The sequence below is a fragment of the Aquila chrysaetos genome, chromosome 9 (assembly GCF_900496995.4).
Source record: "Aquila chrysaetos chrysaetos chromosome 9, bAquChr1.4, whole genome shotgun sequence".
NCBI lineage: Eukaryota > Metazoa > Chordata > Aves > Accipitriformes > Accipitridae > Aquila > Aquila chrysaetos.
Window position 1 is genome coordinate 18,313 of NC_044012.1, and position 18,882 is coordinate 37,194.

An 18,882-nucleotide genomic window follows, 5' to 3' on the forward strand; every position below is an offset into this window, starting at 1 on the left:
GCTGTATTAAAAAAAATAAAAATAAAAACAAAGAAAAACCCCATACACAGGTATCTGTCTATGCTATCAAAGTTGTTTGAATTGATCACTTCCATAGAGCAGTATAATCTTATGCAGATTTCCAAGGCACCTTAAATTTCTCAGCTATCTTCATTAACAACTTGTAGTTCTGAAAAGAGAGGATAATGGTATGAATTGCGCTGCAGAAGCAAGCATGTGCCTACTCTGTGTCGCAGCATTAGAACGCATGATTGGGGCGGCATTAACAGCTATTTCCACAGTAATTCCACTCAAAGTTTCTTCATCTCTTGCGTTTAGCACTCCATGCCAACATCGCATTCAAGTATCTGATTGCAAACTTTGCCATTCCAGGGAAAGCACTAAGGAATCTATCAACAAACGAAGTTCCTGCTTAAGCCTTTTACAACAGAACTGCTGCAGCTGCCCCAGCTCTTGGAGAACTTTTATGTTAAAATTTAAAACACCAAGATAAGCCTAAAAAAATACACAACTGCACAACAACTTTAAAGCAAAAGAAGAAAGTCAAGTGATTCTTGAACAAAGTGAAGGAATTTAGTTTCTACTTTGTTCCATTTATACAAATTAAGAACTGAGATTCTTAAATATTTAAAGCATGAAAACAGACAGAAGTCAACTATTATGAATGAACAAAGACATTTTTGACAATTCATCTTTTAATAGAAAGTACTTAAATTATATTTTTAAAACAATGCTGAGAACAGCGCAGCTCAGCTGTAAATTTGCAATCTGACAAGTATCTCACGGCATTTCCAATGGGTTTTTTTTGTTTTTGCGGTGTAAGAAACTCAGAAAAAAACCTCCTTCCATTACAGAAAAACAGCAGACAGGAAGATAATTAAACTTACCAGCCAAGGATTTTCAAATTACCTATATGCTGCACAGTAGACAAATACTCAGCCATCTACACAACCCCCCCACCCCCAGGATCTCTCAATAATGATGTCTCAGTGCTTTGGATTAAATGATGACCAACTGAATTGATTTTGTCGTCTTGGCAATACTAAATCCAATGACAGATCTCTCTGTTCTTTTTCTGAATCCACCAGCTGATAGCCAAGCATATTTATGGCACCTTTGCAAACTTCCTGTATTTTCTTAATTTTCTGGAAGGAAAGAACATTTCTCCAGGCCTGTGAAACACTAACTGCATCTCGAGACGTGATTCTGAAGGCTTCTTTTTTTTTTCCTGGTCCCTGTCCATGTGTGATATTATAGATCCAGCTTTTGAGCATGGGGGTCAAACTAAGATCTGCAAATTTATACATTTCTGAGATTTCTGATAATGGATCTCTGACCAGATCTTCAAAACGGATCATTAAATAGCGATCTTTAAGGAAATTAGGTGGTTTTAGAGTAGCTGTTTCATAAATCTGAACATGACTTCTACAAATCTCTTGCATTACTTTGTATTTGCTGTCTTCCACTTTAGTGCCATTGGTACTCAAAACAATTCCATTGTCACGGGCTAATGCTTTGACCGATTGTTCCCGTGACTTGACGACTGCCCTGGGGTCACGGACCAAGTGAATAATTTTGAGATTCAGGGACGGATCAGTGAGAAGGGGGTAGAGGACCTTCAAGTCAAAGAATCGAACTTCCTTGATGACAACATGGCTGTAAGTCTTACAGGCTTCCTCCACCTTGCTGAATGGGTACCGTCCACAAAGAGTCTTGCATGCCATTTCACTGGTTATATCAGTACGTTGAAAGGAGTCACAAGCAGGAGCTGAACACAGAGCCCGACTCACTGCCCACTGGAAAAGATCAGATAAGTTTCTTTTCCAAGGCATGTAAGCATCAAATACAGACATGTCACACAGAAAGACCGACCTGACTAGGTCCCGCACTGCCATGTGCAAGACCTTGGCACTGTTCTGGTACATCGTAACCCACACATGCCACGCGGGCTCCATCAGGTAGAAGACGCTGGGGTGCTGGCTGAAAAGTTGACCGACAAAAGAAGATCCCGACCGCCAGGAGGAGAGAATGAGGATGTGGACTTGAGATGGTTTCTCCTCAGACTGAGGCATGAAGTTACTGTACCGGGCATACATGAAGAGTAAGAATCCAGTCTGAACTGTAACAAAAAGTATAACGATTGTGCTAGGAATCCGAATCCTTGCCATTCTCACCGAGGAAAAGAAATAAAAAAAGCTGAAAAAGAGAAGGAAAATGCTGGTGAGCCATTGCTCCTGTGGCACAATAATGATAAACTTACACAATACAAACTCTTGCATTAGTAAAACCTTTCTTCAAATATGCATGTATGTATTTGGCACTATTTTGCTTCCTTAATTAGCGGCACTGAGAGACGATCATCTGCAGGTGACAGGTGTCGGAAACTGAAAGTAAGTAATGCATGACAGCAAGATCACAGCAGAAATTAGTTTGGAGCAAATGTTTGATGCTGAAGGAAACCTTGGGTTGATGCAGCTCAACTGTTGGAGAAAAAAAAAATAATCTACAAAATACACAAAGCCCTCAACTTGAATTCTGGTAAATACTTCTGAGGGAAAAAAACCTTCTGAATCAATTCACTGTATTTCCATTTCAGTCTAACATTACAAGGGCTTCTATCCCTTTAAAGGAGTAGACAGGAACATCAGTAACTGCGGCTACTGAAATAAAAATCACCTTCTTATCTAACGTGAGCACTGTGCCCTGTAGAGGTGATGGTAGGGCGCTACAGCAACTGATGCTTGTGCACAACCCTCTATCTTCCAAATTGCAGGAGATGGATGAAAAATCACAACCTGAAGAAGCATCTGGCCACAGATGTTACAATGAAAAAGCAGCTGACATGTCTTTGGGCTGGAGTGCATATACCCCATGATGGAACCCCCTGAGTTTGCATTTAAGGCATTACCCATTTGTGAGTTAGAATTAGTCTGCATGTAACTCCTGGAAAATTTTAGGCATGTCAACCCCAAGAGACTTCTGTTTTACTTTGAAGTTAAAGTTCAAGCCACATGCACTCCTCACAACTTTCTACCAGAGGTTTTTCGCACCTACCCCTCTGTGTTCTCACTTTTGCAGATTCCACTTGTAAGCAGCCAGTATATGTTAGCAGGCACAGTATTAGGAAAATTAGAATCCTTGTGTATGAAGATCATCTCCAGAGTTTTACATATAGGCATTTGCTATCTAGCTGCATTTAGACCATTTTTTTCTTGTTACAGTGAAAGGTACATACATCAATGCACTCTGGACTCTTGAAAGTAAACTATGCAGAGGAGCGAATATAGATACATACTCATCTGACATAATAAATGCATTAAGTTCTTAGTGCTAGCCTAATGAAACATGAAAAAGTCTATTAATTAGTACCAAAAGCTGAAACAAATGGTCAAACAGAAGAGATAGTAGAAATGGGCAGTTTCGGCTCCTGCCACTGCTTAAATGTTTCTTCACAATATAAAGAAATGCGTTCTATCTTAAGTGAACACGATTTTACTACTAAACTTTTGTTTGTAAGCCAAGAAAAACAGCAGAAATATGAGCTGAGTAGGAAAAAGGAGTCAATAAATGCATATACCTTCAGTATCATACAGTGTCTTATAAGGAGAGTAATGCAAATGAGTAAGGTACTAACTTGCTTCCCGAAGTTTTTTCTGCCGAAGTACCATCTCTCACTTGTAAGATACAGAATCACAGAATCATTTAGGTTGGAAAAGACCTTTAAGATCATTGAGTCCAACCGTAAAACTAAAACTACCAAGTCTACCACTAAACCATGGCACTAAGTGGCACATCTACGCGTCTTTTAAATCCCTCCAGGGATGGTGACTCAAACACTTCCCTGGGCAGGCCTGTTTCAGTGCTTGACAACCCTTTTGGTGAAGAAATTTTTCCTAATATCCAATCTAAACCTCCCCTGGCGCAACTTGAGGCCATTTCCTTTTGTCCTGGTTGCTTATTACTCGGGAAAAGAGACCAACACCCACCTCGCTACAACCTCCTTTCAGGTAGTTGTAGAGAGCGATAAGGTCTCCCCTCAGCCTCCTTTTCTCCAGGCTAAACAACCCCAGTTTCCACAGCCGCTCCTCTTAAGACTTGTTCTCTAGACCCTTCACCAGCTTCGTTGCTCTTCTTTGGAAGCAAAGTTCTGTATACTCTTTACATCTGCTCTAGTTTATACCCACTCAGGTAAAAATGCCTTTTTACTGTTTTATTATGTTCCCTACTTCACCATACAATCTGTTTCTGTAGCTTAGCAACAGCATTTATTTATGTCTAAAACCATGGTTATCACCAAGGTTTTAGTGGTTGTGCTGCCCACTGAGGCAAGGCCCTTTTCTCCAGTGGTTCCACGTTCTCATCAACTTTGCACAAATATCTGTAACATGTGACCGCAATGGCACCTCCTGGGATGAAACCCATGTTCCCCATAGCCTCTCTTGCATAGTCCCAATGAGCATACCTTTTCACAAGACCCAGATGTCAATACATTCACTCAAATCGCTATTCATATATCCAGGCAGACAAGCATGGAAAAAGTAGCCCAGTCTCCTCTTTCTGCTGTGGCAATAGTGTCTGGACAGCTAACAAATATGCCACCAATTTTTGGCAGTAGGATGGGGGTGCGGGGTGTCTGTGGACCAAATACACTGCAAGCTGGCTTTTGTGTTTTGCTGTACAATATGAAAGCTGTACTTTAAAGGGAACTGAAGAATGACAGGTGTAGTCTGGTCTACAAACTGATACCTTGGTACTGCAATAAACCATGAAATGTTAACTATGGAATTATCGGGCCCTCGGCACAGCTCTAAGATCTCCTGATTGTGACCAATGACTTTTTTTAGAGCATCGCATTCTGCGTGCTAATTTGCCCACAATAAGGAATCTTCAAGACAGTATAGCAGAATACAGTAAGGTGTAAAGATCAAGCACAAGGACAGTCAATGACTTCTGTAAAAGGAATACTGAAACGACTGTCACTCCACAGCCTAGAAGACAGCCTCCCTGGACAGGAAAATCACAACTGGCCTGGAAAGAGCAACTGCAAAAACACTCTCTCATGACCGCTCAAAACAGGAAAATCGGGAGAATTCAATTAAAGAATCACTCATGACAAAACCTTTTTGTACACTGCACTATAAAAATGTGAAACTCTGCCTCAAAATACTGTGGCAGCAAGAGTATATAAAAGTTCAACAAATTATTACATCAATTGAAAGTAATTAATGGAAGAAGAGCCTCTCAAGGACTGCTAAATGCAAAGATGAGGCTACAGCTGGTGGCTTAGCAATTCCCTAAACTGTAGATGCCCAAGTTATCTGCCTGCATCTGGGAGGTATACTCGGAGAAATCACATTTCCTGTATTATTTAACTTTTTCCCTAGCAATCTGCTACTTGCTACTGTCAGGCACAAGAGCAGATAGATAAACCTTTGGTGTAATTCAGCATGGCCATTCTTCATAGATAAAATTTGCCTTGTTCAAATACTGAATTTTTGCATATTATGTCACCAGAAGCATCTATGAGTTTCTCTATGCTGTGAGGATTATCAGCAATCAGGCAGCCTGCACTGACACTTTGCCAAACAGAGGTGATGAAAGAATCTAAGGAAAAATGAAGAGCAGTTGTGTTTGCTAGTTCAAGGAGTTTTCTTGAAACAGATTCTATGCCTGAAAGCCAGTCAGCCATAACTACCTCAAATCTCTTTCTTGTCTGCAAAACATTAGCCATTTTTTGCACTGACTGCATTCTGCAGCTTCTCACAGTCTAGCCCATCACATAGCTTTTAGAGACCCATGATGCTTTTTAAAGAATTCGTGTTTCTACTCCAGCTACACAGAACTGCTGCTCCACTGCAATCATGATCACTCTGCAGAAATGCAAACACTAACTGTTCTTTATACCTTATTGGCAAGGGGTGGGGGAGTGAGTAATAAAAACATGTAGGTGTCAAACCAAAAGCCATTTTTTTTAATTAGCATCTGCCTTGACTGCCTCTTGGTCCTCTCCTCACTCTGATTCCCACCCAAGCACTGTTGCAGACAATACTGTGCCAACAAAAAACCAGCTAACATGCATGTTAGTCCATAATTTGTGTCTGACCCACCATAAGCACTACAAATAATATGTAAAATTACTGTAGCTAAAGTATTTGCCTACTCCTCAGTATGATATAAACTGCAAGAAAAAGTGCAATATCACAGTAAAGCACTAAGTACATACCCATTTTCAGTATTCAAGATTCATCTTCTGCCCTTTTGGGAAAGTTGGGATGTTTCTAAGGAATATGCACACATGCAGACACCACAAGGAAATGAATAATTACACAACAAAATGCAGCATCTGTAAGAGTATTCTCTCAGGGAGTTTCCAGTGCATGAGGCCAAATACACATCTAGTTCACTGGATTTTCTCTGTACACAGTGCCTTTTATTTCTGCATTTCTCACATTGGGCAGGTGCAATTCTATTTGGATGTAAACACCCTTTTACCATTTGCAATTGCATTCTGCAGTTAAGGTGCTTTCAGCCCGGGTTAAACTTACACCCCTTTAATGTGCAACTTTAGAACCCACCAAGCTCTTTCAAGACTTTTGACAAGTTAGCTGAGGCAGAAAGCAGCTCTTGAATACCGTGAAGAGTCACCTTCTCATAAAGTAGCCGAATAAATATGCACACACACATATATATATTTATAAATATACTGAATAGATTACATGATATCGTTGCCTTAATTGTGAGGCACAGAGCCTTGTGATGAAGGATGCTCCCTCTGATCCTCTGTTTATTCCATTGCAGGACTCACCAGAGGGTGCTGTTAGGCAAGCTCACTCTTTCAGCACAGAAAGTCAATCTGCCAAAACTCCCTTAGTAGGTGAAACACTAGTCTGTGACCTGCTCTGCATTGCCTGGCCTCTCTTTTTGCCAGTGCCCTCCTCTGCCTACAGCTCAGCAGCCCTACCTGCCTATCCCAAGCTCCCCTCAGGAGAGCTAAAAAGGGGCTTGTTCCCACCTCCTTTCTTCCTCCTTTGCTTCACAGCAGTGCTTCCTTGTGTCTGCACCTGCCTGACTAGAGCAGGCCTGCTGACTAAAAACATGGGGGGAAAGGCAGAAGCACTAGAGGGGCCAGATGCCCTAGTATTACTGCCACTTCAGCTGCCATCCCAGCGACAAAACCCTCTAGCAAGCACCTCTTCATTGATGCATGAAATCAGACTGACCAGAAGTGGCGAAGGAGCTACAAGAGGCTGAAAAACAGGCTGAGGGACATCACGTTGCAGCACAGAGCACTCCGACAGCTTTCGCATCTCTCAGCTGAGACGTCTGAAGTATTGCAATACTTGGTGGTACCACAATACATGCTTTTGTACATAATGAGTACCGCTAAGCATAAATTATTTTAGTAACAGTTACAATGTTATTCCTTTTCTGTGATAGTAGTATTACTTCTTTTGTGATACTATTTCTTCAGGGAGAGCTCTGGCAAACAGTAGCATAATCAAAAGTCTAATTCTAGCGAATTCTTGAGGCAGAATCATCTCTTCACAAGCCAATGCAAGTGTTCAAAATGTTATCTGAAAAGCATCTGCACATATGGTTTAGTTGACAATCCTGAGTCAAGCTCTGTCACTGGGCTCGTGCACTAGCGGCTACTAATGGAAACAAGATCCTGGACTAGATGAAAAACGGGTCTGCCCCAGAATAACTATTCTTACATATTGTGCAAAGGAAATTAATAATACAAACTGGCCAACAGAACAATGATTTTCTTCATCACTTAAACTGGCTCTGATGGAATGCTGAGCTGCAGGGCCACTAGCATCTGCCATTGCTTGCCAAGAGACTAGACACACTACTGAAAGCTATCCAGTTCTACCAGGCAGTGTAAAAATACAGTGAGCAGTCGTATTGATCCCAGAAAGCTTGTTTTCTAAACAGAGCGCTTTTCAGACCCAGAATGGTAGAAAAGAATGGAAGAGGAAAGAAATAAATTGTCCAGTGGATGACCTTTTAGCTTTTGCTTTCGGGGACTTTTATTTGTTTGTCACATAACACAAGTAATGTTGGAATCAAGTAATCAGATTTTTGCAGGTCAGCCCTGAAAGGAGCACAATTGCAGAGTAAACTTCCTTTCAGTACAGAATTCAACCTGAAGACACCTAGCAAATTAACAAAAATTAACTTTATAGCTTAATAAAAAAAAGACCCTCCTATTATGCTGCTCATTTTTTTTCTGGGATACTAAAAAGACTGTAGAAAGACAGAAAGGGAGTGCCTCACATTAGAGCTGTAAAGAAACATGGGCTCTCTTTGAGCTTGGGACAAAAGGCTGGGATGAAAGATTCGCTCAGAACAAACAGGTCTGGGTCTGTTGCAGGAAGACTGAAAAATCCGGCTGGCATAAAGCAAAACAACTGAGAGAAGAATTACAAGTACCTGCTCCCCTAAAAGGACTTCTGAGCAACTGAATCTTAGCTGTCTTTGTCAAAGTCTCCCCGGCTATTTTGTGTCCAAGAAAATTTCCAGCACACTTTCATTTAAAACAGTTTATGCAGCACTTTTAAAGCCAAAGTCTCTACAGATTACACAGAAATTACTTCAACTTCCACAAAATGCAAAAATACATTCAATTTCCCAGATTGTTCCCTTCCACTGAAAAAAGAATAGCTAATGCTATACTATGTGCTCAACCTTTTGCTAGCCAAAAACTATTTTGTCCTGTATGCTTGTCATACACTAAATGCTGACTTTCAGAGCAATCATATGAGCTAAATATAAGCATCATTTATGTACTTACAATTCACCAAAACACCTCAGTACTGACTGTGAAAAGAATGATAATTGTAAATGTCATCATGCATTTTATAGAATTAATAGGAAAATGTTTGTGCATGGCATGATAAACAGAGCAAAGGTCACCTGAAGGTCTACTATACTTTATGGAGAAGTTTACTCACTACATACTTCACCTATAAGACATTGCACCAGTACAACCACCACCAGAATGGCTTCTATGAGCTAACATTAGAAACATAGTTCGCTCTCAAAAAAGTGAAACTCAGGAATGTGACAAAGCTGGTCCAAGAAAAATGCACAACAATATTACTAGTAATCCTTGCAACAAATCATGCAGCCGACAAAACGTCACTTTCCAGTGTTCTTCCACAGCTAGAAATGACACATCTTCACAAGGCAAAAGCTTACTGTATGGCCAACAATATGCAGATTGGTCTTTGAATGGGGAAAGAAAAAGTTAGTTTGGATGGTGCCTTCTATAACCACTGGTACTTCAAAAAGAGTTGAAAGTCTTTCCAATAGCTAATCATTGCTAAATAGTTCAAAAAATTAATAAGCCTCCTTAACTGTTTTAATACAACAGTGAAACTGCAACAGAAATAATAAAAGTACAGAAAATGTACTGTAATCGGACATTTTGAATTCTGACATTATATTAGCATTTCAGCTGATTGTGTTAATTTAGCTTTTGAAAACGTACTTCCTTTTACAATCTAGTGGAAAATAAGATTGGAAGAGTCGCTTCCAGGTAATCATCAGGCTTAAATACTTTACAATACAATGAAGCATACCACAGATTTCATGATATGGCCATAAAAATTATTTTAAAAAGGCTTGGGTTTTTTTTTCTTTATGTTGTCTGGAGTTAGATAAAGTTGTCCAGCCTGAACAAATGGCAGTGTCGAGGCATAGCCCTACAACACCTATTTCTCCATGCAATGCAGCTGAAGATCACAAAGTGTTTTCAGCTACTAGAATCACCGGTGTTCAAGAAATGAGGTCTGGTCGGTTGCAATTTTTGTTAGGAATTTTTACTATTTTTAAGGATGGCAAAACTGGGGTGACAAAGAGGCACTCCCAGTAACTGAATGCTGTTCACTTATTTGAGTCTTTGCCTACACCGGTACAACAGTGTCCTGAAATTCAAACAGTCTGAAGACGAATGGGCTGAGGGGTGCCTTGTGTGCCCCACTGAAGCAACCACTGCAACTAAGAAATAACGACAAATTCTTTGGTCCAGTACGTCACTTTCACCTAGAAACAGAGGCTGGACATAGTAGAAAAATGGGAAGGCATTTCCCGGAACGACGGGAAATGTTCTCTAAAGCACCTGATTTCACCACCTAACTCCAGCAAAGGAAACCACATTAACCCGAATCAGCCATGTTCTCGGGGCGGGGGGGGGCGATTTTCAACGGCTTTACCTCTGTCAACAACTGACTACACCTCAAGCAACGCCCAGCTCGGAACGGTACGACATCGGCACCGCGGTGCCCGCCGCACCGGCTATTGCCGCTACTTCACCAGCACGAGTCGCAGCGTTAGCGCACGGCTCAAAAACATCCCCTGAAAGGTAGTGCAAGCGATTACAAACACCGTTGTTAGCTACCGGAAAAAAAAAAAAGGTCTGTCATCGCCCGGGTCGCCTACCGGGACGATGAGCCCTGTGGGACACCCCCACCCCCAACGGCCCGCCCGTACCTACCCGCCGCCTCCCGGCACCGCCGCGGATCCCAGCTGCCTACAGAGACAATGAGCCGCTTTCAGACGTGGCCGAGGCGCCGGGGCGGCGGGAGGAGCCCGGGAAGGAGCCGATCCGCCCCGCACCCGGCGCATCCCTGGGCAAAGGCGCAGCCCGGCAGAGGCGGCCCGCCCGCCCGCCCCGCCCCGCCGCGCAGCACAGCACAGCATAGCACAGCGCAGCACAGCACAGCACAGCGCAGCACCCGACCACCCAGCACCCGGCCGCTCGAGCGGGACCGGCTACGGCGGAGCAGCTGTGCCCGCCCCGTCGCCAGCAGACGGCGGAGAGGCCTCCTGCAAACGCCCGCGCGGTCCCGGTAGGCTCACCGGAGCCGTCCCGTTGCATCTCCCCACGGCCGCGGCACTCCCCAGCGCCCCGGGCCCGCCTGCCACAACCGCCCGCCGCCCCCCGCTCCGGGCGGCCCCACGGCCCGCCCCCGGCCCAGCCGCAGCCCCGGGGGGCCGTGCTCGCCGCGGCCGCATCCTGCCGGCCTCGTGCGAGAAGCGGGACGTCCTGCCCCACAAACAGGCTGCTTGGTTAGCTCGGAAATAAGCACAGAGGTGCTTTCTTTCATCCTAGCATCACCCCGTAAAACGCCCCGACGTACGGCTCTTACACGTCCACATTCCCACTTCTGTTTACACACAGGACTTTCCACCAACGACTTACTTTCCCCTTACAGAGCCACTCGCACAAATCTGATTAATCCTAACGTGCCTCTGTGTCCTTCCTCAGGGAACAGCCTTTAGCTTGCTCTCTGGTGTATGTGTACACAGAAGACCTGTGTAGTAGCACTGTGGCGGACTGCAGTGGTATTGTCTTTTCATTCTCTCTGTTGCTTAGCAAGCTAAAGGAAGAGTCCTTACAGAGAGCCTTCCAAGAAAGACTCCTCCTACCTAAAGCTCCTTTTAATGCTAGTTGCAGTGGATTCTCAGGTGTTTTTTTTCCCTTGTACTTCAGTTTATTGCTACAGCCGTAAAATCCTACCTCTTTTCTATTGCTTGGTTACTTACAGAAGTAGAATGCCTCTCCAAGCTTGAAAAAGGAGTCAGAACTGAAGCAAGAACTATGCTCAGTATAAAAGTGATCCAGGAAGTTACCACAGCGGAGGTATCACAGGTTTTTTTTTTTCCCCCTGCTGTAGTCACATCTGCCTTTACTGCTCCTTTTACACTGCATTCACTTATTAGTCCCAGTTGTGAAACACACCTCTTTCAAACGAAATGGAGCGATTGCTCTATGTCATACTCAACAGTTACATGCCACCTGCAAGCATTAATTCTTTTTTGATTTCCTCCTTTTAACTTAAATAGTTCTCCTCTTAAATTACTGTAGAGGATTTTTTCCAGCTTTCTCCTTCTAAAGGCAAATAGAACATATGGATATTTTTCTCTGTTTCCTGAACCCGACCATTTCTTACCTCACGTGCATTCACTGAACTGTTGCTCTGAGCAGAGTCATTTGTCATAAATTAATCTGGAAGGATACAATAGGAGAGAAAAGTGAGATAGGGATAATGGAGTCTCCCAGTATTATTGTTGTTATCTGGCATTAGCCTCTTTCATGTTCCAGTTGCTACCTTAAAAACAGGCTTCTGTTCAGCTTAGAGGACTGTTACGCATTCCATTTTTGTGGGAGTACAACAGCTCAAACCCTTAAAATGGGGTTCTGTGGTCTCTCCGGAGATTTCTATCCCTTGCTTATGCCCACCCTAATGCTTGTGCAGACACATACCAAGTTCATTCAGGGAACTGACTTGTCTGCAAAAGTGACTATATTTGGTAAAGATCATCTTCGCCATAATGAGCTCCCTGAATTAACTCATGCAGTCACACAAGCATTCTCACCACTGCAAGAAAGAAGAGATGGGACTACAGCAGACCAGATGTACATCAGCTTGAGATATTGAGGAAAGAAGCTCACGGGCCCCTTTGCTCATTCTGTGTAACACCTAGAAACACTAAAAAGCAGTAGACAGTTGCTTTGACTGTGCGCTCTGATACAAAGCCAATTATCAGTAGTCCTAGGCTGCCAGGTACAGACTTCGAAGATCAAAGAGCAAACTGGAGATTTCCAACCAAAATACATATATGTATATACAACAAATGCTCCTTGCAATAATTTACAATTCACATGTAAACACCTAAGTTTCACATGCACAAAAATGCGTTGAATAACCAAGACAGGGCTCCCCACATTAATGTTTCACTTGCATTGAAGAACAGGCTGAAGTCCATCCAGCATGTAAAACTTGGGAAAAATGCAAGCAGCAAGACTACGAAGTTTAAAATAAGCTTAAACAGAAGTTCAGAAAGAAGCTGGCCGTTTTGAGAAGGAGAAATGAAAAAGGAATAGGCAGGTCTCCAAACTGCCAGGATGTTGAATTCTAGAGGACAATGGCCATAAGGTGGGGTACTGCTGTACAAGCTGTGCTTTCACATTTCATAGCTGTACCACATCTTAAGAGTTCAAGAGAACCAAAGACACTAAAAATTTTGTTAACTAGCATCCAGAATTGTTTTAGACTCTCTCCTGCCATAACAGTGCTTTGCTACAATTAAATCTTAACTACAAAACTGAAAACATAATGGAAATTTTGTTGTTTTCTTTTTTAAGCTTGTTTGGCATAAAAAGTAAGCCCAGAAAGAGAAAATAAAATTAAGTAATCTTCCCTACCACCACTCCCCCCATCAAGAATGAGGGACATAGTCTTTCAGTGCTTACCGGGTGATTATAATTTATTTACTTTTTATCTGTTCTGAGTTATCATTTAAGTTCTGAAAGTAATTATTCACTTGCTTTGGAACTCTGAAGCTTCTCTGGTAGCTTTTTAATTAGTTTTCTTTAAATAAATACCAGGCTTCTCTGTTTTACTCTTCCCAATTCACAACTAATGGTCTAGTGCTACAGGAATAATGCCAATAGTAAGTGATTGTGCAAACCTCGCAGTCACTGTCACCCACAACCCAGTTTCTCACATCAACCTTGAATTTATCCATCCTCCAATTTAGTAACTAAATCGGTGAGCCGATAACATATAGCCACAGTTACTGAAGTGTGGCTCTGACCTTAACTCATCCATCTATTTTTTCACATTCCTTATATTTTTTCCTTTCATAGTGCACATAAACTCATGTACAAATAGTTGTTACTGTTAGCATATTATTTTCAGTCTTCAAGGTTTAGCAAAATTAAGATCATGCAAAAGCAGTCTCATTGCTTTCTACTGGTCTTTGAAGTGTGTTCCAGTTGCAAAAAAATAACTAGGTTCTTCTTTAACTGTCAAAAGTATTAAAATTTTCAGTCCAAAAGCAGTCCTCCCAGAGAAACAGACGAATGAACATGTATTTTAAAAAGGGAGCATGAACAGAACATACTTGGAACATACTTAGAAAGTTCTGATCTTCTGAAGTAAAAAGTGTATACAGAATAAAAGCAGGTATCTATTTTTGAACTGCATTTCTTTAAAGTGTTCTCAGGCATCTCCTCAGGACTGGTGCTGTTTGTAGGACAGAACTGGAGACACCGGCAGAACTGGTGATATTGGAGTTGTAGTCAACACCTGATTCTGGAACACAAACATTTTAATCCTACTAAACACCCAAAGAAAGATAAGGAGAATGCTGACATACTGGATCCAGGCAAATTTAATAATTTCCCAAAATCCTGGCTGATATTTAAAGAAAGTCAAGGAATGTTAATGAAGAAGCTTCTGATACTACCACTGCAATAACTACACAAAGGAACTCAGAGGTGGAAAGGCACAAAACTTGTTAGACATCAGTTTTGTGTGCCAAATGCAAAGCCTTTGAGCCAGTGAAACTCCTAAAAGCCTTTTACCGTAGTATTTAACAAAAGCTGCAGAGAACATCTGTCCTAGAAGACATTTAAACCAATTCTGTGGAAAGTGCCTACTTCGTCCCCGGCTCACCAGAAAGTAGTTATTGGCAATATTCAGGCAGGTAAACAAACCTCGTAACAAGTGTGCTCCATACAGATTCTTTTAATCACAGGCTTGTTCTTGCCTGAGAAAATGAGTAAAGAACATAATGAATGATGAATTGTTTTGTAGGGAAAAAAAAAAAAAAAAATCAGGTCTGTCTGCGCATGTAATGGATTTGCCACATCTACTGCGGGAGTTATTATTTGGTGAGCTTACCTTGCATGCAGATTTCTAATGATTTGCTTTAGGTCACAGAATACAGTATCATGCTTTGCTAGTGGCATCCATGACAGATTGGGACAGCAGGTGCTGCAGGAGCAAAGCAAGACTTACTAAGAATGTTCAGTGTGAATGGCTAAGAAATTGCCTTAAAAGCCAGTTTAGTAAGGCTGAAAAGCAACACAGGTTCCCAGTAGAGAAAGGCAAAAAGTGGTTATGCAAGCAGAACCACCTGGAGGAACAGGCAAATGGGTATTCAGTTAACTCCAGAACTATAGCATTTGCTTGGCTAACAAAGGAAAAGTTTAGCAACAAGTCTAGACAAAAAGTTTTAATTTGGTCTACATGTAAAGGCCCAGGTAATGCAACCTAGTTATATCACAGTTTATGCAGTTTTCAAAGGATATAAGATAACTTCCACTGGGTAATGAATAGTAGCATTAATGATAAATGGTGTATCTGTTGCTCTTCCAGTCATCCAAACAGGGTTGGGATCCGAAAAGACTGTTGTCACTAAAATGGCGAAAGGAAACATCCAAGTTAAGGGGCTTTTCAGTCTTAATACAGAACTCAAATCCTCACAGAATAGCTGCCAATATGGTAACTACTGCTGTTCCGTAATTCGCAGCTATACATTCAGGCTTACCATTTCTATCCCAATATGCTGCAATGATGTTTGTTAGATCATAGTCACTTGCAAAAGGACTTGTGCCATTGACCACAGACACCTGTTACAAGGAGATACTTGCATTATTTGTCCACTCTTCAAGAAAGTAATTCTACTGAGTTTCTTATGCAAAGTAACAATGCCCTTGAAGGAATGCACATAAACATCAGACTGAACATTCTGGCAGAATAACCTCTTCCACCTTTCAGCCTAACAAGAAAACACCAGTTCCAAAGTTCTACGCTCCACTCTGTGCATGAGTACAAATAATTAGGGTGTCACCTATGGTACTAGGAGGATAAAGGGGGGGGGGGGAATGGATGGGGAAGGAAAAAAAGTTTCCTCACATTGTATCTGGTATCCAGTCCACAATGGTTAAGTAATTGCCTCTGGTTCAATTTTAGGTCTCCATTCATATAGAGCTGAGACCCTGGCACAGGAGAAAAAAACTGAAGAAAAGCCATGCTCTGCATCACAAGTGTTGACATTCTCTGAAATGATGAACACAAGAAAAAAGAATTTAGGCAAGTTGGGGGTGGGAGGAAACACAACACACTTTCTACCTCTTTGTATCTACAGATTTTCTGCATGGATTTGATTTTTTTCTGACTCCCAAGTTTCAGATCGTCACATTCATCTAAACAAGGGAACACCAAATAAGAAATATGAATTAACTTTTTTTTAAGTGAACTACCTTAGTTGTTAGTTAACTAACTTTATAAACCAAAGTTCCACAAGAAATTCAGTGAAGTCCAACAGTCCGTGGCTAATGATGGATTGGACTTGCTATAACATGTGAAAAGCAGCAAGATGACTAAATACATTCACTGGAGACACAATTTAAAATACTCAGCAGTCAAAGCCAGCTAAGGACTCCTGCTCTGCAATAAGGACCAAACAAGGAAGTTCCTTACCCCTTATCAATCACTCGTTCTGAAGGAAAATTTTCACATTTACTATAAAACAAAGGTGGTGTGAATGTCAGAACTCTCTGTGATACTAATCACTGACCTAATTCAGCACAAATTTAGGACGGTCAGGCCTTTACTCTGGGCCTCATAGGTTTAAGAATGTTTTCTACACCACACAGCTATGCTTCTTAACTTGTCCATCTGCAATCAGCAAGAGTCTCTTGGATAAACTAAGCCTAATCTCCCTAGTAAAACTATTTCTTGTCTCTGTGGCTGCATCCAACACAGCCCATGGGTTCTCTGTGCACTAGTGTTTAGGTATTAATTACACTGTCACTTGAGATACAATGGCAGCAGAATTTTATTTTCCTGTCTCCCTATAATACCTTCTTCCCCCTCCCACTTACAAGATACAGAAGATCCTGGCAGATGATTACCATTGCTTCAAGAGCTGTTAAGTAAGCAAAATCTATGGAGTTTTAGGCTGCTGCAACAGCCTGCACCTCCACCTCAGAAAACTAACTGGTAATGTCAAGACACAGCAGTATGTAAGAACGCACATCCTTCTGCCTACTGCAAGACTCTCAGTTATTTCCAGATGCCACCCACACTGATATCCACTGTTGTGCATCTCTGTCCTCTGTGCTGCACTACAGCCCAAGAGAATACACAGCTTCAAAAAAAAAAAAGAAAAAAAATCTAACGAAACATATCAAAACACACAACAGAGCTAGACTAGGAATGACCCAGCAGAGGAAGAGAAAATTAAATATTTATTAGTAAAATACATAAATCTTTTAGATAAGAATTTCAAATGTGGAAAGGTTCTTTCATCCTCTGCATAACCACTACTGGAATATTACACTGGGTCTATATGTCACAACAAACAAAACTAAAAATGCTCACATAAAGCTTGTAGGAAAAGAGTAGAATCAGCTGAACACCAACTACATGCTCTGTAGGTTGCAGCGGAAGTTCCAATTTAAAATGCAATTGATCCATTTTGCCATCTTGATTTTTGTCTTCTTCTCTAGTCTAAAAGAATCAGTAAGAATTTTTTTTAAAGATGGGAACTTCTGTTAGAAAGAAAGACAAAAAAGTTAAAACCCCAGGGGATCTCCACAACTGCAGCATGCACATACTAAGGAAGCAAATAAGCTGCATAGTTAGGAAAGCAATAAAAAGCTGCTTGACTTTATAAACACAAGACTGGAGACAAGCAAGAAGCCTGCAATTTTGTCTGTTACACAATGTCTTATATGCCCCCCAGGGAGGGAAAGCTCATCAGACTCTTCAAGGTCTCTTCTGTCTTATGCCATTCCAACCATCTCCCCTGCATGCTACAAAGCATGCCTTAGTGCTGGATCTTCTGTCAGATCCTGTGTGAATGTGTGACTGATGGTCAGGCTTGCCTCTTGCCGTTGCAGCCTGCCTCTTAACGGCCTCTCTATGCCAGTTCCTGGTTGTGAGCCAAGGCTTGCAAAGCTTCTGTGCCACAAATGCCCAGTACTTCTGCTATCTGCAAACATAACAGAGGCAACGCAGAAAAGTAACGGTCACTGTTGAATCCCAGAAGGAACAATGGCTCTAGGGTAGACACCATGTGCATCAGAAAGCACATACCTGCTTTCAGAATCAGGGGCTACCTAGCAACCCCTGCAAACTTCAGATCATGATAAGCTGTATGGCAGGGCGGGGGGCGGGAGCACAAATAATTTGAGAAAGTAAACTGATGTGTTCATGCAAACCACCAGTGGTCTTAAGGACATGGTTTAGTGGTGGACTTGGCAGTGTTCAGTTAATGGTTGGACTTGATGATCTTAAGGGTCTTTTCCAACCTAACTGATTCTATGATTCTGTAACACTGAGAGGGAATAAGACTGGACTGATTAAAACTCACATGCCCCATTCGAGTCTTGCTGTGAGGCACAAGGTTATGCATGAAGTTGCTGCTCCTTGAAGGCAGCAGTGCATCATCGGCCGCCTGCTCACAGGCGCCGCCAACAGCCATCCCCTTGGCCCGCTGCCGCTCCCCTGATCCCACTCTCCAGCCCCGCTCCCCACCACCGCCGCCGGGCCCGCCCCGGGCAGGCCTACCGACAGCAGTGGGACTCGCAGCCGGTCCTCCTGGAGCCTGTTGAACGCCGGGAACGTGCTCCACGCCAAGAAGCTGTCCGGGCCGGGCCCGATGGTGGCCACGAAGAGCACCTCGTACCGGAACCGCACAGTGGGCTGCTCCAGGTATGCGCTCTGCTTCAGCCAGAAACCTGCGGGCAGAGACAGCGCGAGGCCTCAGGACCGCGCCGGGCCGGGCCGGGCCGGGCCGCGCGGGGCCGAGCGGCGCTCACCGTGGCTGCGGTAGGCCACCAGCAGCGGCGGCACATAGGTGAGCACCGTGATGACCAACAGCGCCAGCGCCGCGGCGGAGCAGAGCCCGGCCCGGTAGCGCGTGTAGAGCGCGGGATGCGAGAACAGCTCCACGCCAGCCATCGGGAGCCGCCCGCCCCAGCCCGTGCACTCACCCTGGCAACAGCGGGGCACCAGACTGACGGGACGCCGCGCCTATCAGCGCGTCAGGTCGCCGAGGGGGCGGGGGGAGAAC

At 42.9% G+C, this 18,882-nt stretch overlaps 1 protein-coding gene across 16 annotated transcripts; it reads right to left on the reverse strand.

Moving 5' to 3' along the window:
- Positions 1-677: 677 nt before the first annotated feature.
- Positions 678-18,805, reverse strand: LOC115345879 (carbohydrate sulfotransferase 5-like). Of its 16 annotated transcripts, XM_030025380.2 has the most exons (8): positions 18,629-18,805; positions 18,378-18,547; positions 17,187-17,315; positions 15,717-15,860; positions 15,349-15,430; positions 15,110-15,215; positions 14,173-14,217; positions 678-2,196 (listed from the first exon to the last, which is right to left on the reverse strand). In XM_030025380.2, the coding sequence occupies exons 1-8, from the start codon at positions 18,768-18,770 to the stop codon at positions 987-989; spliced, it is 2,028 nt and encodes a 675-aa protein (XP_029881240.1). In that variant the 5' UTR covers positions 18,771-18,805; the 3' UTR covers positions 678-986. The 16 variants fall into 16 exon arrangements, with proteins under 16 accessions (XP_029881240.1, XP_040982114.1, XP_040982122.1 ...); XM_041126180.1 differs by lacking the exon at positions 17,187-17,315 and having other exon boundaries at positions 18,629-18,796; XM_041126188.1 differs by lacking the exons at positions 17,187-17,315; positions 18,378-18,547; positions 18,629-18,805 and having other exon boundaries at positions 678-2,119.
- Between the last annotated feature and the right edge of the window lie 77 nt (positions 18,806-18,882).